Below are 27,673 nucleotides of genomic sequence, written 5' to 3' on the forward strand. Positions count from 1 at the left end.
AACCGAAAACTCGAGCACGAACAAAAAGCAGTTGTAGCAATCGCAACAAAGCAAAGTAACCTGTGTTACTTTTATTTGATTACATTCAGTAGTAATGCGTAGCAGTACTTTCATTAATAGTACTAATAATAGTAATAATTCCAACTCTTTTCTTTTGATGCACCACCAAATAATGTTTCAATCGGCTGCATCTTTAAACATCCCAACGAAACAATGTAAGGAGGAAACCAAGCGAAAACACACAAAGCGACACACTCACCAAAACAGCCGTCTGAGTCTCGAATGGAGTTTCGCTATTTCATCTACGCACCAGGATTACATTCCGCTAGCCCACCAAGCGATACAACAGGCACACCGTGTCAGCTGTGCAAACGGAAGCGGAAGTGCTTTTGAAATGGCTGCTCCTGCAAAGGGAATGCGGAATTAATTAACGATGTATTATGTGTACCGTCTTCGAAAAACCGAACTGTAACAGCCGGTTCAGCGCCTGTTTGAGCGTACCGTGATGAGGCGATAGCGAAACCCGACGCGATCAGCGTTCCGTCTGGCTGAATGAGCGAAATTGGTGCGAATCTAGGCACACAGTAATGATGCCGTCGCGTGGTTTCAGCACGAAAAACAGCTTTACAGCGGCCTGCTGTTGCAAGTATTTGCCTTGCGGGACGGTTTAAGTCGTGTGAGCACCTTGATGTCTTTTCCTCAAGACGTTACAAAGGAAATTCCACACGGTAAGCCACGCAGAAGGTCGATGCTAGTGGTGGTGGTGGTAATGACGGTGATGGTTGGGTGGGATACAGCTTTCCCGGAAGACGTTCTCGCGCCGAAAGCAGCACTCCAAGCGGTAGGAGAAGATTTGTTATTTGGAGAATTATTAATTAATTTCTCACCGCTTCCTGTCTTCGGGTGTGTGTTACGAAACGCGGCAGGGGAAAGGCAGTAGGCGGGTTGTTGAAATTTTCCGCCGAAACATTGCTGACGTCCGTGGCAGCACCGGGACAAGCGGAATCCACCGGGAACGGCGAGCAATGCTACGTGCATGCGAAGCTGTTGTGCTGAGAGTTCGCGTGCCCCGGTAATTGCTTTCATGTTCAATTAATGGTTCAATTTGTTTGCTGCCGTCTGTCCGCGGCGCTATACTACCGCGGATGATCATTCTAATTTTTCACCTAAAAGTCAACCACAGCTAATTCAATTGACGGGTGTAGGTCCGGATGGAAAATCGATGCATAATCTGGCGTACACATCAAATAAAGCAAAACTCTGCACCGAAAATAGAAATAACATTTTTTTTTCCCAGGAATGCTTCGTTAATATTACGGCGGAGGTGCATTCTTGCGGGGTGTTTAATTGAGCCAATTGAGGTATCAGCAATAAACTGGGCCGATTGTAGATAATTGATTTTTCCTTCCTTCAGATATTCTTCTGCGGGGTAAAAACAATAAAAGTAGTTTGGTGGAGTTGTCCCGTGGCTTTGATATTTAATATACAATACAATAAAATATATTTATGATATTTACTATACAATACAAAGCTATGCAATTCTTTTGACAATTTTCAATATTTAGAGACATATTAACGAGCTTAATTACTTTAATTATTGATCCTGTAACGATTGAAGTAATTAAACTCGTAAATATGTCTCTTAAATTTATTTATCAAAATAATTGCATAACTTTGGGCGTTTACTCACAAAATCGACATGACCATATCATGAAGCGCCTAAAGTCGTGCAATTCGTTTATTGTGTTTTATATTAAATATCAAAGCTACGGGACAACTCAACCAAATTGCTTTTATTGTTTAAAAAAAGAAGGATTAAAGTTTAATCCTTCTGGCGGTAAAGAATTTTTATATTACATTAAAACACCAGCTACAGGTACATAATAAAAACACACAATAGGACTTTTGCGAGACTTTTTTCAGCATTTTTCGTTTTTTTTCGTTTACCGAGTCCCCGATCAAGTCCGCTTTCAGCCGGTAATTGATCCTTTATGCTCAGGTGGTCCGCGGAACTCCGCTCAATGCAGCGCCCTCTAAAGCCAACTGCTCGAAGCCAGCTATCGCAATCGAATTGACCGTTGAATAATGTTCAACAACATTGTTTCTCGAATAAATGCCCTCCAATTAAGTATCGAAACTTCAAAGCCGTACATTACATACATCGTCAATATCTTATTCATTTCAATATCCCTTTCAATTCAGAGAAAAGCCCTCAACGGGGTAATTACTAGGAATCAATTTTCAAATCATTCACCATCATATTCGTAGCCAATCATCTAAATAATACAACTATTGTACATGCCTGCTTGATACGCTTCATTTCTAGTTCCAAGCCCTTCAGCAAGCCCTTCACCAATTACGATCGTCCATCTGAAGCAAAACCCCATCCGTGGGCCACATTAACTGCCCCTCCCTCCAGTACATAAACGAATTGTGTGACCGATGTCAAACATTTATGAGTTAACATTTTCCACTCGATTGCCACCCGGCTTCAGGGCTTAATTAAAAATCTCTTAACTCAACCATCAACGCTCTGACAGGGCTCTGCCCCTACCAGTGACTGACCTGTGCACAAGCTGCTCACTTTAACGAGACCTCCACACAGGATGAAAGTTTAATCGCTTCTAATATCGACAGTATGTCCCACCGGTACCGATGGGGCCTTTGAAGCCGAAGCACAACACGCATACCCACGCATTTAAAAGGACCGACGGAATGTCACCGGAAACTGGGAGAGAGTGACTGGGAGGGACCGATGGAAAATGAATGCCCTCTTTAGTCCTCCTGCACACTTTCCCGTTTGCGCCCTTCAATAGTCCTACCCGTTGCCCGGTTGCTGAACAGAAACGGGTAATCGGTACCATTTTACGACTCACTGACCAAACTGTCCGAGCGATTCATGGTTTTGATAGTTTGCAGACACGCTGACCGTTTCACCGGCAGTGGGGCGAGGGCTAAGGGAGGTTGAAGTGGTTTTTGGTGGTGCACAGGAGGATGGCGCAGGCACAATCGAGCTTAATCGGTCCTCGGAGAAAATTAAAAGCCATTTTGCTATCAACCGTAAAAAGGGGTTCGTAATGCTGATAGTGCTGGTGGGTTTATTTTTAACGCCATGGGACACAAAATAGCTGGCCAACGAGTGATAAACGTCACCAGCTGTAAATCGACACCGATTCCCGCCCCCTCCCACTTCCGTTCGCAACCAGCTCGATAGTTGGCCGCTGGGAAAATTCATTTGCCGGGGCTGTGGGTTTATGGGTTTTTGGGCAGTTTATGGGTTGAGATGTTGTCGGTTTATGAACAAATCTAAGAAATATGTTAACCTATGTTTAATGTTAGTTTTGGGGGAAAGCTTTTAAATCACTATCCATGCATGAAATGGGTTGGCATGGGTGTAGGAGGGAAGGTGTGTACCGAGCTATAATCGTCTCACTGGCGGAGGCCGGGCGTGCTTGTGAATTATTCTACGTCTGTTTGCAATAAATTTCCTTACCTAATCCTTCCATCGCTTGACCATCGCCCGGGTATGTATCGCTGGTAGGCTACAAGTGGTATGGTTAAATCTGATCTTCGATCTACTTAAGGTGTATCGGGGGAGAAAAAAAAAGGAATCAACCTTAAGCGTTTCCGTAAAGGATATGCACCGTGAGAGAGGAATGTGGGACAATTTAAGCGAAAACCAAGCGGCAAACGATGCTCAGGACCTTACTCAAACGAACCCGTCTGGACGTGGGCTTTACCTTCACCTATCGGTCGAAATGGTCCGTTCGAAAGAATCCAACACAAGGCTAAAACAAATTTCCGTACACTGGAAAAAAAAAGGGAATCCCGCAAGGATAAACCCGGAAACTGGTACCGGTCGCACAGTGTACCCGCTTTTAATAAGACTAGGTTAATAAATAACCGGCCCAAAGGAGCATCCTTCGGTGCTTATCTGAGCCATTCCGCACCGATCGATACACTTGGGCATTTTGGGCTTTTTGGGTGAAAAGCGGGAGAAAATCGAGTGAAATTCCTACGACACAATATCCTGTGAAAATCGTGTTTGGTTTTAACCTTTTTTGTTTCTTTCCTTCTTCCTTCTGCCTCTACGATGGACCTTAAGCTGCTCGAACTCTGAGACACAAAACATTCCAGATTGGATGCCGGGTGCAACGGATTTTATCCTTCGTACACTTGAGCGGCACGCACACGATGGAGACGATGTTTTACCTATGAGCTCCTACTGAGCTACCATCTCTAAGCCTCCCCAAATTGCCCAGGAGTTCGTTCGGTTTTCCTTTTTACACGCACACTTTCTTTATTCCACCCTGCTCAAATGAAGTGAGGTTAAGTGGACGACGGGCTGTGTTCGATAAAATAAACAAGTTGCGTGCTCGGTGAGCAGCAGAAAAAAGAGACGGAGAAACACAAAAAAAGCTCTTCAAAACACCACCCAACACTCGCCGATGTAATGCCCGTCTTTTAAGGCTAGCGAAAAACGACACCTCACAAGCATGAGAAAGAAAACTAACCAGTACAATAGCTTTTGCTTAGAATTGGGCTTTTTTTTTGCTCTATGTCACCCTACCCTGTTGTTCTGTTGCAAAGAAAGGTACGACCACTTAAAAGACTATTTCCCAAGGTTTTTCTTTTTCTGTTTGCTGTTGTAAGAACGTCATCGTACGCTTCATGATGATGATGACGATGAAAAAACACATACCTTCGGTTCCATCCTTTCACCTCCAACCTTTTTCCCGTTATGCAAAGAACACGGGAACAAGTAGCATTCGGCCCCTCGAAAAAAAAAGGATACATATGCTTTCACAACAATGACCCTTTTTTGGGGGAAGTGCGTAACACCGCCCAGGTAGCCAACAGCCGGTGCTGCCTAGTCGATGGCATTAAAGACCCTCGGAACAATTGTTTCACCCGGGGTCGTGGGTGTAAGCATACCCTTCAGGATTGATGATAATAAAGCACATGTAGCAACAGCAGCACCGCTTTGTTGAACCACTGGCTGGGCTCCTGCACTGAATAGAAACACCCGTCCTGTTCGGGGTAGAGGTTTTGTGTTTGAAATGACAATGAAATATTCGGTGGGTATTCGAATTGGGTAGCGCACACAAAAGGTTTTTGGGAAAAAACAAACGTCAGCCCGCCCGTCGGTGGGTGTACGAAAGGTGAAAAACACATTAAAAGTGGACTTCACCTTCACTTGAGCGCTAAGATGTGCCCACGGTTTGGGCGAAGGTGAAGGAAAATGTTCTCGCCCAACAACAATGCAACGTTGCACGGAAAGGTTATTTTTTTCCTCGCCCACTTAATTTCCTTCCTAACATGTCACAAATTTACCCTTCCAAAACGGAGGGTTTATCTTTTGTGTTGTGTGCTTACCTTTGTCAACATAAATCTATTAAAAAAATTGAAATTAATTGTGTCAAATAATGAGATTGCTAGTTGACCACCTTTCACGGAAAGTAATTCCATTTTAAACGCCCCCTCCATTTTGTTCCCTTCACAGGTCTGCAGCAAAGTGTTCGGAAATGCATCCGCGCTCGCCAAACACAAGCTAACGCACAGTGACGAGCGCAAGTATGTGTGCGGCATGTGTTCGAAGGCGTTCAAGCGGCAGGATCACCTGTAAGTATCTGCAAGACGCACCCCTACACTTAATGCCCAATTTATTTGTCATTATTTTGGTTTTTCCTTTTTTCTCAATTACAGCAATGGACATATGCTAACGCATCGAAACAAAAAGCCGTACGAATGTAAGGCGGACGGCTGTGGCAAATCGTACTGTGATGCACGATCGTTAAGACGTCACACCGAAAACCATCACAGCGCACTCGGGCTAGCGAACTCATCCGGTACGGCGAGTCCCGGTCCGGGTGGAAGTAATGCAGGGCCACCCGGTGGGCTTAGCTTATCACCAGCGACTGCGAGTGGTGAGTAGAATGACATATTTGCAGAAGAAGCGCACGACGCCTCAAAGTATGCAATTTGTTTGTAAATTATAGTTAGTAGAAGCGGAAAAAGGGGAATGACTTATGCACATGTTTGTTTGTGGCCAAGATAAGTTTCTTAAAATTCCTAGTTTAAAAGAGAGCTAAAATAGTGTGTAAATGTGTGAAAGTTTATATTTTTTGGTACTTAACTAGCACATAAGGGTGTAATTGCTATTTCAAAAAATCATTGCATACTTTAAGGAGAGTATAATCATTTTCTTAAAAATTAAAAAGAATAACAAGTTAGAAAACACTAAAATACCAGTCCTATATAAATGTCATTCAATTAGCCATAATTTTTTTTCCTATGAAATCCTGCATAAATAAAATTTGTTACAAGCTTGCTTATCGGACTAGCCCGAATTAAAATAGAAATATTGATTGTATTATAAGAACCAAAATGACTATCCTTCTTCTTCTTCACCGTCACAACATCTTCGAGAGATTGTGCTTTTTTAACCTCTATTAATCCGTAGCAGAATAGTCAATCTTGCGTACTGGGGTATTAGTCCGGATGGGTTTTGTCTTGCCGGTCCGGTCTGTCGTGTGCCCTATATTTTCATTGTTCTCAAGGAGAATTTTCACAAAGACTGAAGTTTATTCGATTGAATTCATGAATCAACAATACGGTTCAAACGTTCAAACAATTTGTGGTTACATTTTGCTTAACGTGAGATGTATCATTTTCCAAGAAAAGCCACAACGAATGTGCCAAAGAGCCACAAGCGACTCGCGAGCTGTAGTTTACCGACCGCTAGAGTGGCCCGATATGTATAATATTATTAAATATGTTTTCCACTACATTGGTAAAAAATCAAGACTACTCGCCTTTATCGACAACCAACATTCTACTTGGGGATGGGTCGTTCCCAGGGAGAAAGATAATGGAACAGTTGTAAATAAATTAGCATGATTGAGATTGTATTTCCGACTGCTTCCCATGAGTATAATATCCCAGCCCAGGATCCATTACAAACACGCTATGCTAGGATGAAGTGCAATATTAAAAAACCCCACAACATTCTGTTCAGTTCGAACTGCATCTTTCTCACCGCGAAATTGATTTATTGCATTTGTTCTGATTTCCTATCGTTATTCATCATTTCCTGCTACGTAAAAGAGATAACCCCGAGGAAACAAAAATATTCCCTATCATACTAAAAGGCTCAACCTGACGCTACATCCTAATGGAGCTTGATTCCTAAGAATCGTACAACGTTATGGATTCTAAGAAGCTTTTAGTGCGTACCAGCTCGCAATTTAATTTTGTGTACATTTCCTCGCAAATTGTCCTGCTCCACACGCAACCACTCAAATGAGCAAACAGAGCTCACCCGGTCCGCAGTACGGCTCGAGCGCAGTGAACACCTTTCCCGGCCCCCCCAAAGTGCACCGTTGTTCGAAAACTAATTTCAATACGAAACGTTTTTAATGCCAACTAATCAGATCAGCCATTCTGGTTCTGACCCAACCCAACCTGTACGTTCGCTCGCGCAGAAAAACTTAAAACGGAGAGAGTGTCACAATTTGTGACAGCCACCCGGTTTCAGCTGCCGGTGTGGTTCTGTCGTCGAAGCATCTGCGGGTGTTTGGCAGGGCTGATTTTGTCTGCCATAAAAGTTCCCGCCCCGATCCGCGTCACAACCCATCCTGCTTTAGCCGTTGGAATGGAACCACAAAACTACCGATGGGGAATAGGACGTCGGAATTCATTCAAAGTACGTGCAAATGTGCGATTGTTTGCACAATTTTGTGCCCAACATTGCTGCACGTTTATTTTCACAGATAGCAAAAATGAGAGCGGAATACAACAAAAAAAAAAAACAGCACAACAACACAACGTTCGGTTTTGTGTTATTGATGATTTTTTGTTTGTCGTTCGTTGTCGATTTGTAGTTGGGAAAGGAGTAGCACAAGGTAGCACGAGGATCGCAGTGAATTCCTGTTCGTTCCCTACAGAGCAGGATGCAGAGTAAAAAGGGATTGCTGTTTGAAGGTTTCCTCCCCTTTTTCCGTTTTTCCTACTCCCCGGTGAAAAGTCCTCGCCGTGGCCCTGCTGACGTAGCCACTCCGGCAGCCTGTTGTCGGTGGTGATGATGCTGATGATGGGAAAAAAGGATCGAATTGCTTACGAACAGCTTTCGAGCACCACAGGTACACCGAAACTGGCTCCCCGGCGCACACGTGCTGCGCGGGGGGGGTTGAGTGTTCGTGAATAAACGTGCAACAACATCGACAAAAAAAACCCACCCGCCCGTACAGAACCACTGGAAAGGGGATCGAAAATTTGATTGGTGCTGACAGTTTATTGAAATTGAATGGGATTTTCGGTTTGCTGCAGCAGCAACAAGAGAGTGGCTGAGTGGGAATAAGGGTGCCGAATGCAGAAGTTGGCAACCAGCCATCAGCATTTTCGAAGCAACATATTCCCTGGTTCATGTGGGCCAGCGAGCGCAAGAAAGCGTTCGAACATTTCCAGCCACCGTCTTTCTGCCGTTGAGGCAGCGTTTTGAGATAACTTCCGAGCTGTGCGTCCCTTTTGCCATTGACGAGCGCAATTCGCGAAGGTGGATGGAGACGATTGCAAAAATTTCCAAATTTGCTGATGTGTGTCGCAACGAACCTGTGAACCTGTTACCGTGTGTGTGTTTGAGAGTGACGTGTGGATCGAACAAAAAATGCTCCGTACCGTTCCTTTCGTATCCGCTTCCGCTGAAGCGCTGCGGCGTTCTTTATCCGTGTGCCTTATCTCGCAATGCTTTCGAGCTTTCATTGGCTTTTGGCGGACTGCGTTTCGTTAAGAACAACTCAAGCATGGCTGCCAGTTTGCATTCGCATCCGATGGACGGGAAAAAATGTGCTCAGTGAGATAAGGCGGATAAATCTGATGATTTGCGGGGTTTAGACGGCATCCAGTTTTGCATCACAGTAGGTGTCGTCGAGTGTAAAGATTTGCTAAAGTTAAGCAACCAAAAATCTCGCCTGACAGAAGTTGTTTGATGGAAGACACGTTCCTTTACAATATTATAGTACACAATTTTATCAACCAGAACGACGTCGTTGTAAATAGATGACATTTAGTCATACGGAAAATTGGGAGATATTCGTTTTGTAGCTATCATACCCAGAAATTCGACCGTGAACACCCGGGATAAGGTGTCTTGTTGCGGTTTGGGGAAGGAAATGTCTCCCACCCAATGTATATTGTACAAATTTTATGCTTTAGTTAGCGGTAGACAATGCGGTAGACCATCTTTATTGAAATAAAAAACAAAACTCCTCAATGTATGCAATTATAGCATCAAACTCGATTCGTCACCAATTTATGGATTACATTGCATACCTCCAGGCGAATTCAAAGGAATCCGCACAGAGCCAGCCCAATTATAACATCAATGCCAATTTCTAAAGAATTCCTACTTTTGAGCCATATTAATTATTAGTATTTCTTATAAATATCACTATCTGTTGTCTTGTGTTCAGTATTGTACGATAAACTCTAAAAACGCAAATATTAGTAACATTAAACACCCATTAAAGCTCTTGTCCGGGCAATTTAACACATCCGCTAATGGTATCGGAATGGTTCCTTTCTTACCCAGGCGATGCGAGCTCTCCACATGGGGCAACACTAGTCCAATTCACCACCACAACCACCGGCAACGGAACGACCGGCAGCTCCAGCTCCGGCAGCAACAGCAATTTCAGCCTTTCGAGCAGCAGCTCGAGCAGTAGTTCCAGTAGCAGCAGTAGCAGCAGTAGTAGTAGTAGCGGAAACGTCAGTGACTCCAGCTCCAGCTGCAAATCACCTTCGCCGAGCTCCCCGGCGCCGGGCACGGGAAATGAAGGGCTCACGCGCCAACAGCTCGATCTTATTTCCCAGATCATGCAGCAGACGAAGCAGGCGAATGCGGCCGCTGCTGCTGCGGCCGCTGCCTCCAGCGGCAGTGCGAACGGTAGCAGCACTGGCCAGTTGGTCACCACCAGCCAGAAGGTGCCGGTACGTCCACGGACGTGGAATATGCAGGTAAGCTACCCCTAATCAGCCACTAAACACGAAAGCAGCGAAAAGAAATGTGTGTGCTGAGAGTCGTTTAATGGCCGTTAGGCGCTCGGTGGTAGCATCAAGCATTTTAACGACACTTTCCATCCCGTCCGGCCGTCCCAACCCCGTCCGCTCACCTCCTATCTAACGCCGGAGCAAGGTAATTTAATTCTTCCTGTTCCAGCGCCCGGCACGAACAAAAGGAAAAGTGTCCCAAATGTCCGCTTGTTTCACGAGCGTTCCTTCACTGCTTCTTTGGTCGTTCCAAATGGTTCTTTCGTTTGCGACCATTTTTCGCTGACTCGCAGCGCGCGCGAAATGGATGCCATTATCATATCCTCATATTCATCCACGTGCGCGCACCAGGCGCCTCCATCGGAAAGCGCATTTTGGTGGCGCTCACCGGGGCCGTGTAGACTGTTTTCCGCCCAGGCACCGGAACAATGTCCCGGTGCTGTTTTGCATTTTGATATGGATTCAAGTTTCCGCTTCGTTCTATTCGATTTTCCCCCCACACACACACACAAAACTCACATAAAAAAGCAACAACAACGGCACTCGGGTAGAGGAAAGGCTCTCGCCACATTCGTGCCATCGAATTTCACCCAGCAGGGAGGAATGATGCGCCCGTTTGTAGAAGTGTAGTGTGTTTGTGTATGTGTGAACGTCTGTGTATGTATGCATTGCAATGCAAACGATACACACCCGTGTAGTTTTCAGCGTTCCCAGTCCGGACAACAGCTTCCCATTGGGACCATTCCCTTATTCCAAGCCGCGCTTTCGTTACCATTCGAATCGCTTATGCTCTCGATGACAATGGGGATAGTGAACGATGTTTTATTCATAATTTTTCTCAAACTCCACCAACATCATCCCGTACGATTGTTTCCTCAACCTCATGCAAAGATCCCGCACCGTTGGATGGAAACTGTATTTGTTCTCCGGTTTTTTTTTTTTCCTTTTGTTCCCCCGTACAGTGACTTGCGCCGGCGTTCGCTTCGATTGGCAATGCTTCGCGGGGGATGGTATGCTAAATCAAAATGGCAACGGTGAGCCCATTTTCGAAGCGCTGGCACGCATTCAACGGGATCTTGTGAAGCCCTTCCAAGCGCGCATTATCGCATCGATAGCTTTCACCGGCACTGCGTGTGTTTATGTGAGCAAAAAGATGGCAAAAGATAGCTGTTGATGGCATTTCTTCAGCCTGGCGAGCTGTGTTCAAACGCGTAATGCACTTGGCACTTGTTGAAACTGGGTTGACAATGGTTCCAGTCGCGCTGATTATTGATTTTGTACCTGATGTTCGCTGAAAGCTTAAGAAAATCTGCTTTAATACAAACAATGGAACAATGGACCTTAATTGTATTCAGTATCTTTATAAATGATTTTGTTGAAAGACCCTCACTTTGAAGTTCAGTGTGATTCACTTTTTATAACCTGATTATTGTGTTGTGAATTGCATATCTTCAGGCTAAATGTGTACATCGCATTTTTTTTATTTGCCTTCAATTGTCATGCTAATACTGACAGCAGTATTAAAATACTCCCTCAACAAAGTAGTGCACGTTCGCATTCTATTTGCTCAATCGCAAGCTACTCATGTGTAAATCTCTACATCACGCCTAAATGTATGCAATCGTAATGCAAAAGTATCTTCTTTGTGCATAGTTTTGTTTTATCCTATTCTCCAACTCGTGCTCTAAAAGCTATCAAACAAAAGGGCTGCGGGTTTTGTGCGAATTTCCACGATCATTCAACCAACATCCGGTGGAATTGAAACATAAAACCAAAACCAGTTCTGCAAACCTTCAACCATATCACAAGCTTGGATTATCGAAGAATAACATAGCTTGCAGCTGTACGAAACGCTTTCACTAGCGTTGTCTGCCTGTGTGAAGCGTAATGATCCGACTGTAAACCTACCCAAACCACAAGAAGCTTCGAGCTACCACAGTTGGGTGCATTACCGATGATGTACCCAATTCGAGTGACATTAATTACTGTCGTTTCAGGCAGCAATAACAACGCCCGAAGTGATTTGTGCTACAACGCACTGGTCCACGTTCTACCGTACTGTTCCGGTGTAAAGATGTGATTTTACAGTTTCAAACACTGCTCGAAACGATGGCGATGTGTTCTGAAATGTGCATCCAATGTACACAATCAACAAAATACTCCATTCCTGGAAGGGAAGCCATTCCTGGTAGGGAAGGTATACTCGTGTCCAGCCAACGTCCCTTTAGCAATCTGCAATCATGCCGATCTTTATTAACAACTTCATTCACTACCTGTATCCGGGGGTGTGTGTACACTCTGGACATGGTTTAAAATTCTTGGAACCAAGATATTTCCCTAGCTAAGGATACCCGCAACAAAACCAACTACAGCAATACGCATTGCACAGCACTTTGACAACGAAATTGCTGCGTGTGCGTAGGTTTCCATTTCGCTAAATTGCAAACCATCTTTGCTCCACTCACGCAACACAAAAGTTGCCCTTTTTTTGTTGCTTGTTCGGTACCACGGAATGATACCTGTTTGGGGCTCAATTTTCAAAAATTGCTATATCTTTTGTGTTGCCTGTCTCGCACTGTTTGATTTTGCTGTTAAAAAGTAATAGAGAGAGAGAGAGAGAGAGAGAGAGAGAGAGAACAAAAATAGCACCCCGAAATTAAATGAAGTCCTTCGACCATTTGGCGACGGGGTTTCCATCATTACCCCGGTGCGACCTTTGTTACGATGTTTTTTTTTTTGTTGCACCGTTTGTTTGAGCGTAAGTGTAAGCAAAGGTCTCAAGGTGTTATTATTATTATTATTATTATTATTGTCATTATCAGCGGTGCCACCGTCATTAAACTAGATCGAGCTTGGAATATTGCCAATAGAGAGAGCGGTGTTCTACTAGCCTCCACTCCAAAAAGGACACACGAAAAAAAGCAACAAATACCAGGAATGATATCCCCCAACGAGAAAGCGGTTTATTTTCCCACGAGAAAGGACAAACCGACATATAGGGCAGGGTGGGAAAGGTAAACTCTAGTGCTTGATAGTACTTTATAATTTTGAATTCCCAACCACCCGTTGGCTTTTTTTCTGGCTGCGTGCGGTTAGTACAATGTGCCTTTTTCCTCTGCTTGGTACCAATATTAAAAGTGCTTCCGTTTTTCGTACCGCAGTTGTTTCAGTGTGTTCCAGCTGTGGGGATTGTTTTTTAAACGCTGTACACGGGACCGACAGCACACCTTGCGCGTTGGAATGAACGTGTGTAATGAAGGCGCTCTTCATGGAGCACCGGTATCCACCGGCAGATAGGACGGTGACATCCACCCAAACCACCCTCCAAACAAGGCGTTCGAAATGAAATTCCCTTTCAAGAAGCTTTTCAAGCCCTTTCAATGAGCAAAGGAAAATAAAATAACAGAAAAAAAAATCTCAAGCGTTGGTACGCATTATGATAATCGATATGGCAAGTGCTTGCTTTTTATTTCATCGCACGAAGTGTCACGAAATAAACGCTAACGAGTTTTTTTTGTTTCGTTCACCCTCCCGGTGGGTGTGTGTTAGGCCGAGGCGGAAGGTTTCGATGTGTTATTTTTTCATTTTCCACATCTTAAGATCGCTTGCCATAGCTTTCGATCCCTTTCGATGGGGGGGATTTTTCAATTCCGTCCCATCGTTGACGTTGGCGAGTATTTCGAGAGCCAAAAACAATTCTTTTTTACGGAAACAGCGGAACAAGTGTTATCCTTATCCAATATTGAAACGGTTAAGTCGTGCCGGGTGTATCGTTCGTGGAAAGGCGTTTAAATAAAATGTCACTTTTAATGTCAGTTCTTGGGACAGATACAGCTTCGTTTCAAGCATGCTGTGCTTTATGTTATCACCCATTTTTCCGTTGATGAAAGACTTCCATTTGGTGGTCGTCTTATTGTCCGAAGAGTCACACCGCTTTATCGATAAGCCATTCGCTTTCAGGGCAATTTAACTTTCGCAACAAAAGGCTCTCCCATGCCAAACACCTTTAAGCGCCAGGTGAACTCGAACGCCTCGTCGCGAACACCTTTAAAGTCGAATCTCTCAACCGAAGCACGCTAATGTTTCACGGGTAATGAGCATCAGCCGAACCGATCTTGAGCACCGCGCACACAACACGGGTGAACGGGAAATGAAAATTAAGCACATCGGTTTGTATTTCTGCTCGCGCTTCATGGACACACTTTCGGTACCTTTCTTCCCCCCTCTCATTGCGGCAATCATCCAATTTACCTTCCGCATGCCCGGGGTTCCCCTGCACACTGGGTCGGGAATTGGCCTTTCCGGCCATTCCGACACTTCCGGCATGCGAAACCCAAATCAGACCGTGTCAGCAATCCTCTCTTGGCTTATGAATTATTGCCCTTAGATATGGGACGGTCCATTAATTTTCGCACAACTTCGGAGCAAACCCCTTTTTTGCCGTTGTCTTGTGCTATGCTTCTTCGAAAATTGCAATCCCCAAAGGAGGTGGAGAAGGCATTCCGTACCAGGCACATTTCTTTCAGCTTTCCCAAGATAAGGCAAAGCATCCGTGTAAAACGGGCACCCTTTAAAAGTATTTTCGTACCCAGGCGAATAAAAGCAAAACGGTACGGATTCAAAACAAATGCAAATACTTAAGAAAGGTTTAAATATGGCTGTTAAAATCGGTGTTCAGACAGATAAAAGTTGATGAAGGGTTTGATTAATTTCTTCACAATTTACTGAACATTTTCTAAATGATATAAATTGGAATATACTTTAAATTATTCTATTTTATTATCTTAATTATTATCGTCTCTTCAATAATCACAACAGCCTAAATTTTCTCGTATTAAAAACAGATGCTGAAAACTGGTATTATCACAAGACATAATTTGTTGTCATCTTGACTTTTAGTCACTCATAGCACTGTGATGAAATTCATCATCGCCTGATGACCCTACAAGAAACTTCATCATGTAAACTGTGTACATTGTTTACAACTCAACTATTCCAGTCCTAAACGCAATATTCAAACAAACATCTTTAAAACTGTTACGACGCAGATTCTAATCATTACTCTCGCTGATAGAGCAACGCTTTCCATTCCAGTGTTAAAGGATTATAGTGCATCACAAAGCGCCTAAAGTTAGGCAATTCTCAAATCAAAAGTAACTAATTCCCTCGTGCAAGTAAATTCGCTCATACAATAAGAGAATAATATTTAAAAATTAAAATTCTATGAAAAAGTATCCTTTTAAAGGTTAAAGCTAAAGGATAAAGTTTCCTTTTCCGCGACTACAACATTGGTAAACGGTCCGATGGTCCATCTTATTCCCATCCATTAGCTCCGTACGTCAGCAAGTGCCTTTCCGCGCTGTGCCATATACTTAAATTGTAAACCACTTCACGCAGGATTTCACTTTCTAAAGTAAGCTTTATGGCACCAGCCAACCAACCAGCCAACCATTTGCGATTCATGTAAAATCTCCCAAAATTGATCCATTCCGTTTTACAACCTTCGACGCGGCCAAAAAAAAAAACGAAGCTCGCGATAACTCCTTTATACCACGCAGGCCGGAGGATGTCGTAAATGGAACGAACACAGCGTTTGCCACATATGCACACTAGCGGCTCACACTGCAGATAAACAACCTCCACAAAGGCATCCTCTTCAGCCGGTCGAAAGTGTTATAAAAAGTGTTTCCACCGTCCAGAATCCGGTAATGGCCACGGTGCGTAATGCGATTCGTCCATCCGATTCCCGTCGAGTGACGTACGTTTCCGCGCGGTGCTTATGAAGAATGTGAATGGATACGGTTGAATGGATGGGCACAATCATTCACCGTGTTTGGGGCTGTTCGGTACCGTATCCGGCCACATCCGTTCGTTCGTTCGCATCATGCTTTTACGCGCCACCAAATCAAATCCTTCGCCGAGTTCGAACCATCGAAACCGAAAGGTAAGGGTGGCATAAATGTTCAATGTTTTACCGCTGGCTTACCGAAACACGGCCAAGTACCGTGGAGCAGCGGGAGGCAACGGGTTCCAAACACTAATATACGACTGCTTTCAACCGATCGTTCCGGCCTATATTTACGATCTGATCCTAAGCTTACGGTTCCTTGCCGGGGAGATGATTTTAATGAACATACTTCAGCCTTTTAGAAAACACGAGCAAAAAAAAACCGGCCCCGAACGAACTCCAATAGCATAGCCGACCCTGTCAGAACCATTCACCGTCCGAAATGTGAGTGTTTGCTGTCATGTGTGATTTGGGGTTGTGCGCGCAAACAAAAAATGAGATACGGAACGGGTTTGGCTGCTTTCCGGCATCCAGCAGCACTGCCCCAACGCGTTCACGGGCAATTTATAGCCCACCCCGTATACATGGTATCCGTTTTGCCGAGATATCATCATTGGTGCTGGTTTTCGGCCACTCCCGCCCCCATTATTGATGGGTCATTTGCCTGTGAAATAGCACCGGGCAGTATCGGCGCAAATCGCCCTAGGGGTGCTTTGATTTTAGATCTCCCGACCGTAATGGAGTTGGTGGCAGTAAAGGATTGAGATGTGAAATCATAATTGAACACGCACATCAAAACTTTCCGTTTCGTGAAGTGGAACACATTTCCGATGCAAATCATCACCCAAAGCCTTTTACCACGTGTCGTTGACAGCCGGGGTACATGCGAAACCTTATCCGCCGCAAGGTAAATAAATGCTGTCCCCGGTTAACCAGGGAAAGGACGAAAGGCAAACGGACGAGTTCAGGGCATCTTCGTGCGTGGAAAGTCGATGAATCTCCCGGATGGGATGGCTTAATTTCTTCCCGGTTTCGCGTTGACAGAGCGTGATTGAGAGACGGATCTAGGCGAGGCCACTCGTTAGGGGTCCAACAGACAACCACAAACTTTGTCTACGGGTAACGAAACCACCTATGCTGTATGTGTGTTTGTTTGTGTGTGTGTGTACTTCGTTATGGGACTGAAACGATGTGAGCAGGAAAATGGCTACAAAGCAACCTTGATTCTACACCCGCCCACCCTACACGGTTGTATATGGCTTTGTCCGTCACACAATTCTCATCCCTTTGCTTTGCGTTCTCCCAAAATGAATATGTCACTTTTCATCAAGGATAAGTGATGAAAGATAACCGAAACCGAACCCGGGGCCACCCTTCGGTCACGAACCGTACGAATGGGAGATTGTCCTTTGCATTCAACGTCTGTCTTTAGCTTCGCGTAGGTGGGAACATCCGATGCTTGCGACCTTTTGCAGCGAGCCGATATACATTTCTTTTCATGGTAAAAAAGAACTTTATCTTCCGAGTAACTCTGTTACGCGTAATCTTATTCTTAGCATGGTTAATATTCATTTAGGAAGTTTTGTAATGCATTACGATCACACGTGTAATTCAAAATGCATAACATTCAGGCAAAGGACTGTAACTGGCTGGAATAAAACGCCAAAATGTATGCAATTTGTGTGTAAAACTATTCTTCCACGCCATTTCCTCACGAGGCCCGGTAAACGAATACATCATCACGGTAATTTTTCTGCCCCAAACGCACACGAGATATCGCTGCTAACACGCTTGCTAAACCGTAAGCTCATTTGCCACGGCATGGCCGTGGTACAAAACCGAAAATCTCATTTAATGGGTTTCGAAGTTTGATCCTTGTCGGTGGGTCCGTGGCATCCGTGTATCCACCCAACAACACCAAGCACACACATTTCCGGTGACTGTTTTGGAACTCGACCAAATAGGCACACGACATCACGCCCCCCGCTCCCCGGGGGGTGGCGGATTGAATAACGAAATTTGATTGAATAGATAAGTTTCAATTGAATTACGGACTTAGAAGACGACGGCATGCAGGGATGGCATGACGGTTCGCAACTCCCGATGCAACGGGTGACTCCGTCCGCTGTTGCTTTAGTGTGTGCGTCACCAGCCTCTTGTCACAAAGGGTGACAACGGTGGTCTCCCGGACGCCCCGGGAGAAATGCCAATGAAAAACGTGCCCGAGCCCAGCTCCACTACGAGGCGTGGTGAGTTGGTTGAGAGTGCCTGTCCTGGAACTTCTTTTGCCTAAAGTGCCTGTCCGTTTGGGGTGTCCCGAGGTGAATGTGTTTGACGAAATGGGTTTATCGTCTCGCACCGCATCGCAAATGTAGGCAATGTGGATACAATCGGGGGGGATGGGGAGGGGACAAATGGATCGGGTATGACAGTACGGGATCTGGGACGATACGTATCCAAACCCCCGGTCTCGCCAAAAAGGGCAGCTAACGAGCTTTCGGGTTAGGGATTACAACAACTCGAGAACAAACAACTTGTCGAAAGTGGTTACCAAGTTTCCTCGGGCCTGGGCAGGCAAACAAGCGGTACTGTTGCTGTCGGCCTTTTTTGAGGTGCGCGCGTATGTGTGTCCAGCGGACACAATGTTCTGCGGTGTTGCATACATTTCAGGGGTTCGGTGAAAAATGAAACCGATACGTACGGCAGACCGGTACGGGGACAAAAGTTTAGCGGTGGATAAAACATTTCTTAACGAGATGTTTGAAACCATTACGGTTAGTGAAGACATATTAGTCTTTTTCGAGGTACGTCTAGTGTGTGTTGAAGTTTAACCTGACTTTATGATATCACAAGTTACTGTGCAATTTGTAAATGACCTGCAGCGGTCAACTTCCTAAAATAGCTAATGTTTTACTTGTGTGAGAAAACAAAACAGCTAAAAGTATAGCCCAACATTACAGTCACATGCATATTCTTCTAACATTATATAAGCATGTGACTCTTACAAATTGCATAATTTCTGCATAACTTTATCGCTCTTCTTCTGCAAAAAAAAAACATAGAAAATTCGCCCTCAAAACTTACAAATGCACTCTTCCACAGTGGATAAAAGCTTTCCCGCTTGGTTTTAGTTTTGTTCGGGACCACTCTACCACTCTGTCCACTTTCTCGGACCGCCGTCCACCGATAAGCGCTTCCACCTCCTGAGGCGGAAATGCAAGAAATGTCCCATCAGAGCGCTGGCTCGAATCTCGCAAAAGTTTGACCCTTGGTGAATCCATAAATTTCGTACAGCCATGCCGGGCCGAAAGATTAAGACAACTGGTAACCGTACAGCCAAGGGAACCGCGTAATCTACCAACCGAAAAAGGGACGTCGACGAAACCGCCCATTAGCAGTTCCGGCAGCACCGGATACCAACGTGGACTGCCCGGCGAATGCCATTGCGAAAGACCGTCGACAAAAGGGCACATTTTCATTTTAAAAGATAATAATAGTTTTACCCTCCCTGTGGGGTTTTATCCGGAGGGGGATGGGGACTGCTGTTCATTTCTCGGACAGTCTGGCTGCAGATGGCAGATGAGAGAATAGGACGCAATCCAACCCAAAAAAAAACACACTCACACTGCCGTAAATTAACATTGTGCTTCGTTTGCTTCGCCATTCTGTCCTTGGGGTGAAATAATCCAGCAAGCGAATACAACAACAACGAAAAACCGACCAACGCTTAGCCTCGTTTGCTACATCCCACCGTGATCTCCGGACGTGGAACCGGAACGACCAAAAGTCAAAAGCAGATTCCCAACCACTTTTGCGCGACACTCTGCTGTCACCTTGTATCGCTTTGTTCCACCCTTGAGAAACGGCGTCTAGTTTTAATGCTCTTGCGTACGCACACACACAAAAAAAGCACAAGATGACCGACTTACCCGAACGTTGAACGCCTTACTTTTCCAGCTGCAGCTCAGCCAGAACAAGCTGTCCGCAACGACCGCAGCGACGGCGACGACGCTAACGTCAGCGGCGGCGTCGACAACGGCGACGGTGGTCAGTGCAGTGCCAGTGCCTTCAATGGCAGTCACACCGACGACCGCGCAGTCCACCAGCGCCAACCCCACCATCATCGGCACACACCCGAACGGTACCATCACCACCACCACCACCAACATCATCAGCAAGGCGACAAATGCTGGCAGTGCCAGTGCCGATCCTAATGGGTTACTCTCCGGGACGGCGACCATCACCGTGTCATCGTCTGCGGCCGGTACGTCCGCCATCAGTGCGGTCAATGCGGTTTCGACGACAACCTCCACTACGACGACCACTACACCGACCACCGGCGCTGGACAGGGGGCGCAGAATGGACACCAACCTGCCCAACCACCCGCCACTACCAAGCTCGAACAGAAGCCGGTCGAGTGTAACCTGTGCCATCGGAAGTTCAAAAATATTCCCGCCCTCAACGGACACATGCGATTACATGGGGGCTACTTCAAGAAGGATTCGGAGGCGAAGAAATGTGATAAGAAGGAAAACACTGGCCCACCGCTGCAGACGGCGAGCGTTGGTGTGCGGGCACTGATCGAGGAGAAGATCATCAATAAGCGCAGCAAGGATTTGAAGGTAGGAATGCACAACAAGATGTATCTGTGTGGTTACTGTTGCTGTTATACTTTCCTTTCCGGCAGATTGTTGCAAAAGAGGTTTTGGAGGATTTCAAGTACAAAACATGCTTATAAGAAAATTTGTTCAAAAGTTTGTAAGAAATTCAATCAATTCAATTTGATAATTTAGGGGGTTATTATATCATCAAAAGCAGAATTTCGAGAATGACACAAATTCCCCTAAGTTATGCAATGTTTGTCTTACAGGGTTTTTGAGGATCAGCGTGATGTTGTTTTGTTCCGGCCATATAATTGACTCCTTCGGGACGGAAGATGTTCAACACATTCACACGTTCAACAGAACTAATTAGCTTTGGTAGACTGTTGTTACTGGCAACGCGGTTGTTATGGGTTTGCCAGCAACAACATTGCTGTTTGTTAGACATTTTGTTGGCAGCAGTGTTGCCAGCGATGGTTGCCTTCAAGCTCAACCAAACTTATCAACGCCATCTATTGTAGAATTCGTTAACTCGCTGCACGAGTCAAAAGTAAACCCGAACAAAACAACATCTCGCTGACCTTATGAATATAATCCCAGAAAACCCTGTAACCGTCAAAAACCGCGGTTTGCAATGGTATACCTCACTGCAACAATCCCCGTCCCGTATATATGTGATGTATTTATTGTTTCGTTTCTTTTCCGTTCCGTTGTCCTAATGTGTCGTATCTTTCTTTGGTGTACCGTTTCGTGCCACCGCGCGTTTTGGTAATGATAGAATCTCTTATTGAAGGGTTCGTTCGTCGTGCCTGCTCCACCGCTAACCGCCCGTCGGCTGATCGACGCCAACGAAGCATTCCTCTCGCCGAAACCGAGCACGGTAGCGATCGTCTCCACGTCCAACGGTACGACCCAGATCATCAACACCGCCACACTGCACTCCAAAGCGACGCTCATCAACGTTACCAGCTCACCACAATCCATCAGCACCTCTTCGGCACCTTCGATAACGATCAATGGCTTAGCAACCGGTACCAGCAGCACTACCACCGTGGCCGGCACCGAACTGAAGGATGCGACATTAATCGAACTGCTGAAGCGCGGTACCAAGGTGGCGGTGAAACGGGCGGCCTCCACAGGTGACACCACCTCCGCAGTGTTATCGCTCGCGCAACCAGCGATCAATCCAACGATCTCCTCCACGGCCATTGCTAACCACACAACGGCTCAGCTGATCACATCCGCCAACTGTCGTACCGTGACCGTTCTGCCCGGTGCAACACTGTCCACCACGCCAAAGATGTCGCCCACGATCACCGGTACGAGTCTGATGGCGAATCCCACCAGCGATGGTACCCCACTATCGCTCACCATATCGCAAACTCCATCTTCAGCACCTGGCGATGTTTTCACGTTGGCCTACTCCACCGACTTTGGCGATGGCGATGTGTACAGCGTAAGCGATACGGCCATGCTACTGCAAGCCGTCGACCCGATCCAACTGTTGCAAGACTCCAACTCTACCGAACCGCTCGACGAGATCGCTCTCTCCGATTACGGCTCCATCAGTGATCAGGGCTTTGCACCTTCGCGTCAAATACAGGCCGTACTGGACTCTCCACTACCGGAGGGACTCGCCGAGTTCGGAGCCCTGCACGGTAAGGACTTCAGCGTGCTATACGGCGGCACAACAACGTCCGGTGAGGTGAATGGAGGAACGACATCGTCCACCACCAATCTGCTGCAATCATCCCCGTCCGGCCCTCATCTGTCACCGCTTCCCTCACCACTGGCCTATCCGACACCGCCGGCTTCCCACGAGGCGGTGGCACAGGCATCGCCTTTCCTGGACGACTCGCGCCACTTCACCGACGCGGGTTCCTTCTTCGACGACAAGCGTGGAGCACAAAGTTTCCTCGACGATGGCTTCTTCAAGACCGAACCGAAGGACGACGAAACGAAGGTGTCCGACCGTGAGAAGATACTCGCGCTCAAGCACGAGCTGCTCGACGAAAATCACGACCTGTTCCGAGCGAACAAACACCTGCTGGATGAACATTGTTCGGAGCTGTTCAAGACGGAGGATAGCTTTTTCGCCGAATCAAAGCCCACCTCGGTCGACGGTACATCCAAGATGAACCTGGACTTTCTCGACGACGCGCAGGTGTTCATCGAAGAGACACGCAACGCGTCCTCGCCACTGTCGAATGCTTTCTTCTCCGCCACCATGTCGTCGGCGGCGGAAGTTAAGGAAGCGCTCGAGGAGGTACTACCCAACGATGACGACGATGACATTGGCGTGACGGAGGGTGACATCGATTTGTACTACCTAAATGGCCTTTCCTCACTGCAGTCACAAATGATGCCCAACTCGGACGATCCACTGCTGTCCTCCTCGCCGAAAGACTTTGCCCACCGGCAACATCAGAAGTTTCTCTTCGAACAGAGCCAAGCCGCCCAGCAACAGCAGCTACAGCAACATCAGCAGCAACTCCAGCAGCAACAGCAGCAACTGCAACAACAACAGCAACAGCAGCATCTATTGCAACAACAACAGCAGCAGCAAACAGCTGTTGGCGTAATCAACCAATGCATGCCTCCTAGTGCCAAAAAATCGAAGCCCTCTGACGTCGAATCGAGCACGTGCGGAGGTGACGCGAACAAGGTTCCCCTCACGGTGCAAACCGACCCCATGCCAAAGGATGCGGACAGTGTGTTCCTCAGTCCGAGCAGTCTGTCCTCACACAGCTGTTCCTCTTCGTCGTCTTCATCCTCGCTGTCGTTGTCGTCGGTGGCATCACCCAAGCTGCAGCACGCGCTCTTAGGCAGTGCCAACTCCGGTGGGCCTGTGTGGCCTCGCAAGCGTTCCCAGACATCGGCCACCGGTGCTGTGAACGTTTCCAGCCATCCCGTTGGTCAGCGCAAACCCACAATCTATCTGTCCAAACTGCGTCGATCCACCACTTCGCTCCTGCCGGCATTACACTATACCCCGGCGCCGATGCTAAATCCCGAGCGTATCGGAACTACCGGGTTGTACACCAACGTAAATCACGCTCGATCGACTGGTGCCACGGATGTGGACCTCGACTCCACCATGGACAGCACGAGTGACATCTTTTCCGAGCCTCCATTACCGATACGTCCCCGCATCAATCTCGGCCCGGACTACCAAGCCACCGTACCCGAATGTACCCGACCGGTCTACAGTGGGCTGCAGCAGTTCCACGCCGCCCAACAGGCCCAGCGTCTCTGGGATCCGGCGTTAACCCCGAACGAGCGGCAGGTGCAACGCTTCATCGAACTTGCCCGTTCGTCCGCCGCCCCGTTGGGCTGCCACTCGGAGGAGAATGCGCTGCGTGCGTTGCTCGAAGCGAACGGAGAGATACACCAGGCCATACTCGGTATGTTACAGGGCCCACCCGCCACCATACATCGCCGCTGGACGGCCGACGAGATCGAGCAGCTCATACAGGGCCTCGAGGAGTACGGCAAGGACTTCTACCGAATCGCACGTGATTTGCTGCCCGGCAAATCGACTGCCGACTGTGTGCAGATGTACTACTTCTGGAAGAAGCTCGGAATCGAATACAAAGGTACGACGGCACTGGCCGGGCCGAAGTACACCGGCTTGCATGGTTCTCCATCGCCTACACCGTCACCGCCGGCTCCACCGCCACCGGTCGAGGATCTATTGCTGGACCATTTGGACTACACGGCCAATACCAGCACTGTGACAACACTACCGAGATCGCATCAGCCCAGTCAGTCGGTTCAGCATCAGCAAAATGGCCACTCCAACAACAATACGCCCAGTGATGTCCGACCGCATGTTTGCGAAGTTCCTGACTGTTCAGCGGTAGGTTAGCTTTGATCGATTTTTTTCAACAATTTTATCTCTCTAACAACATTTACCGTAGATAATATTATCTTTCTAGCGTATGTTTCAATCTTAACTAGCCTGATATTAAAAGACACACGACCTCTAAAGATATTTTCGTCTACATACTAACTAGCACAAAAGTGTAATTTAATTGACAAGTTTTTATGGGAATTCTAAGTTCTTTGTCGGATCAGCTCACGTACAAGCTCTCAAGAATAGATTTACTACTTGCAAGATCCATTTTATCCGCTGGGTTTTTAGTTTTTTTGCCCACTCCTGTACTTATCTCTCCCTTTATCTCTCTCCGCATCTCTTCCTCTCCGCAGAGCTTCTCGTCTAAAGCGGCCCTCCACGGTCACATCCGCATACACTGCATCGGGCGTAGCCACAGCACCGTTCAAAATGGTAATTTCTTGAGTGCCGCCGGTAACCCCATTAACCCTAACCACATACCGACAAAGGATGACTATCCCTGCAAGGTGTGCGGCAAGTAAGATCACCCCATAAATGCTCGTTTTACGAATAACCCGTAACCAACAAACTTCACTCAACTCAACAGAAATAAAAAAAAAAAAACCCTCGCCAAAAATATTCAAACAGCACAGAACAAACGAAACACAACAGTTTGGCCAATCTTAGGTTGTTGTGCAAAACAGGCGCGCCCTACACTTCCGCGTTGGTCAAACCGGTGTGTTGGTGGGTGGATAGGTGTTGCCAAGGTGGAAGGATATGGCCGATTCCAGTTAACATTTTTATTGGTGCATTTTAGTGTTTTAGTTGCTGTTTTGCTACTGGTACACGACAACAACGATCTAATTACCGTACCTTAGATACCGGAAGCTTCCGCATTTCTCCAGGAACTAGAAAAAACCGAACCTTCCTTTCAATTTGCTCGTTTTATCGCCATTGTTTTGAATACCGCTTAAGCAACCCCAAAAATATAACAATCTTTTAATCATTCTAAAGATAAAAGTTAACGAAGAATTAGGATTCGGACCGTGTCCGCTACCTTTTGGCCAACATCTCCGCAACACCAACAGCAACCGTTTGGCCGCGGAGCGCCCATCTCTTATCAGTTGCATCAGCTCAACTCTGTTTTCTACTAGAATGTTTGTGTATGTACGCGCGTATGTGTGTTTGCATTAGAACGTGCGTATGTGTGCGTGTGTGTTTTCGGTCCAGTTGAACAAATTGACACACACCAGTATTCAACTACACCAGCACAACAACAGAACAATAGTACTCATAGTAATTTGAGGGGCGAAAGCCAATTTACAGAAGGCATTCAGCTGTTTAGAGTGTGCTGCTCGCATGACTGTATGCGTGTCACATCTAGCTTACCGTTCTATCTTTCTATCACTCTCATCTAGCCTACTGATCTATTTGGAGCCAGTTTCGTTAATCGATTTGATGCGAATTAAAATTAACATAATCTAAGTAACTCTTTCCAATGAAACAATCTTCTTCGCTACACTGTCAATGATTTAATGTAACGGATGTGTCTCCTATATTTGACTGTTCTATCCGCTCTCATCTGTTTCCTGCTATTATGGGAAGCCATTTGCAATGGTTTCCACTGGATCTTTGCTTCTATTTCCTTCTCTTCATTGCAATGTGCGTATATGTGTGTGTGTGAGAAAGAAAGAGAGATAATGTTTGTGTGTGTGTGTGTGTGTGCGTGTAGATGTGTTTATGTGCTGTCTGTTGTGTTCTCGAGTAAACCATACTGTGCTTTAAAACGAGCATTCTGGGTAACACCTGAGTGCTTACATAGTACTTCCCCAGAGGGAAAGTCCTCTGATTCTCTATTCCCTACTTTCCTTTCAAATGCTTGCTGTTCACCTGTGCCATAACGAAAATCGACGGCCGAACTGGAGATTCTGCTTCTAACGAAACCAACCGCTACCTAAGATAGAAACTAGCCCACTTTATTAGTGTTGTGTCTAATGCATCTGTTAAGAAGCGTCATCCATAGGAATGACAAGTAAAGCAATTCTTTAGGGATTCATGAATTTATGGACATTTCAAGAAAAGTAGAAGATTTATGAATCTCTGGAGATACTAAATCTTCAAGTATTCTTGAATCGTTGAGGAATCATGGTTTCCTGAAGATAACAGTTCCAACGTTATTCATGAAGTTCAAAGAATCATTCAAATTTATGAATCTAAATTAGATTAACCCAACAACACGCTATATTCTCCTCTATTAACTGTTGCTATCTACTAGATACTACTTATTAATGCCTACTACCACCTTCACCACCACATACTCTTACTATCGCCATCTTTATCTTACTGCTAAGCCTAGTGTTGAAACTGTGTTGTATTTTACCCGGCGAGCTACTAGAAAGAATCTGCTTCTTACGTCAATGTGTGTGTCTTGCGTCCCGCTTCTAGAGCCGTAGTGAACAAACTCAAACGACTTCACTCAACTAACAGCAACAAACCCGAACGAATCCACTCTCAAAAACTTCCACAGCCCTGATTCGTATTGAACGTCGATTAATTGCTATTTCTATCATTCCATGTCTTCTCTTTCCGTCGGCGACGTTTGTTGCACCAACCAAGGGTATTCAATAAGGTAAAAAGCCGAAGCGCTCACATGAAATCACACCGGCCGCAGGATGCAAGCGATCAGCTGCAGCACCAACTACAGCTTCACCAGCAACAGTTGCAGCAGCAGCAGCAGCAGCAGCAACGTCAACAGCAAGATAATGAAAAGCCAGAAATGCACGCAGAGGAAAGCGCGCAACTGCAGCTAACAGTGACGAAGTGAGCCAACAAACAAACACATCTCCATACCAACCGTGACGACATGACCCCCAAAAGCCATGGAGAACACCCAGCTAGACAATCTTTTTGCCAAAAACAAAAAAAAAAACAATGCAACACAAGAAAAAATGATGGCCCCCAACTCGGGTGAGGTGATGTGAATGTCCCCACCACAGCCAAAACACTCTGGAACGCGTCTCACCGTTTTTCACCACCTTTAAACAAGTGAAACAGACAACCGGAAGGCCATTAAGGGGGTTGTTAAAGAAAAGCAAATGGAGAAAACAAACACTGAGAAACTTTACACTTAACTAACGAAAGGTTGTTAAAGCTACAAATTACCGAAGCAAATCACAATAATGTGCAAAGCAAAGCGGATAACTCAGAGAGAGGGAGAGAGAGAGCTCAAGAAGAATCCGCCGTAAAACCGTAGCACTAAGATGTTCTAAGGAAAGAGAGGGTAGAAAATTGGAAATGATGATGATGATGGCACCCGAATGCCTGACACCCGTTGTAGTTGTGTAAGTACTGTGAAAATACCAGGTCAAATTATGTAACTTCCAAGCAAATGTCCTCCCAAA

General features: G+C 46.0%; 1 protein-coding gene across 1 annotated transcript in view; it reads left to right on the forward strand.

Moving 5' to 3' along the window:
• LOC128710140 (serine-rich adhesin for platelets) overlaps positions 1-27,096 on the forward strand; it is a 44,373-nt gene extending 17,277 nt beyond the window's left edge. The window contains exons 3-9 of the mRNA XM_053805181.1: positions 5,504-5,622; positions 5,707-5,927; positions 9,590-10,014; positions 19,793-20,458; positions 21,216-24,296; positions 24,647-24,810; positions 26,889-27,096. Coding sequence (XP_053661156.1) covers positions 5,504-5,622; positions 5,707-5,927; positions 9,590-10,014; positions 19,793-20,458; positions 21,216-24,296; positions 24,647-24,810; positions 26,889-27,096 — 4,884 coding nt within the window. The remainder of the gene's footprint in view (positions 1-5,503; positions 5,623-5,706; positions 5,928-9,589; positions 10,015-19,792; positions 20,459-21,215; positions 24,297-24,646; positions 24,811-26,888) is intronic.
• The last annotated feature ends 577 nt before the right edge of the window (positions 27,097-27,673 follow it).

Source organism: Anopheles marshallii, chromosome 2 (assembly GCF_943734725.1).
Source record: "Anopheles marshallii chromosome 2, idAnoMarsDA_429_01, whole genome shotgun sequence".
Classification (NCBI taxonomy): Eukaryota; Metazoa; Arthropoda; class Insecta; order Diptera; family Culicidae; genus Anopheles; species Anopheles marshallii.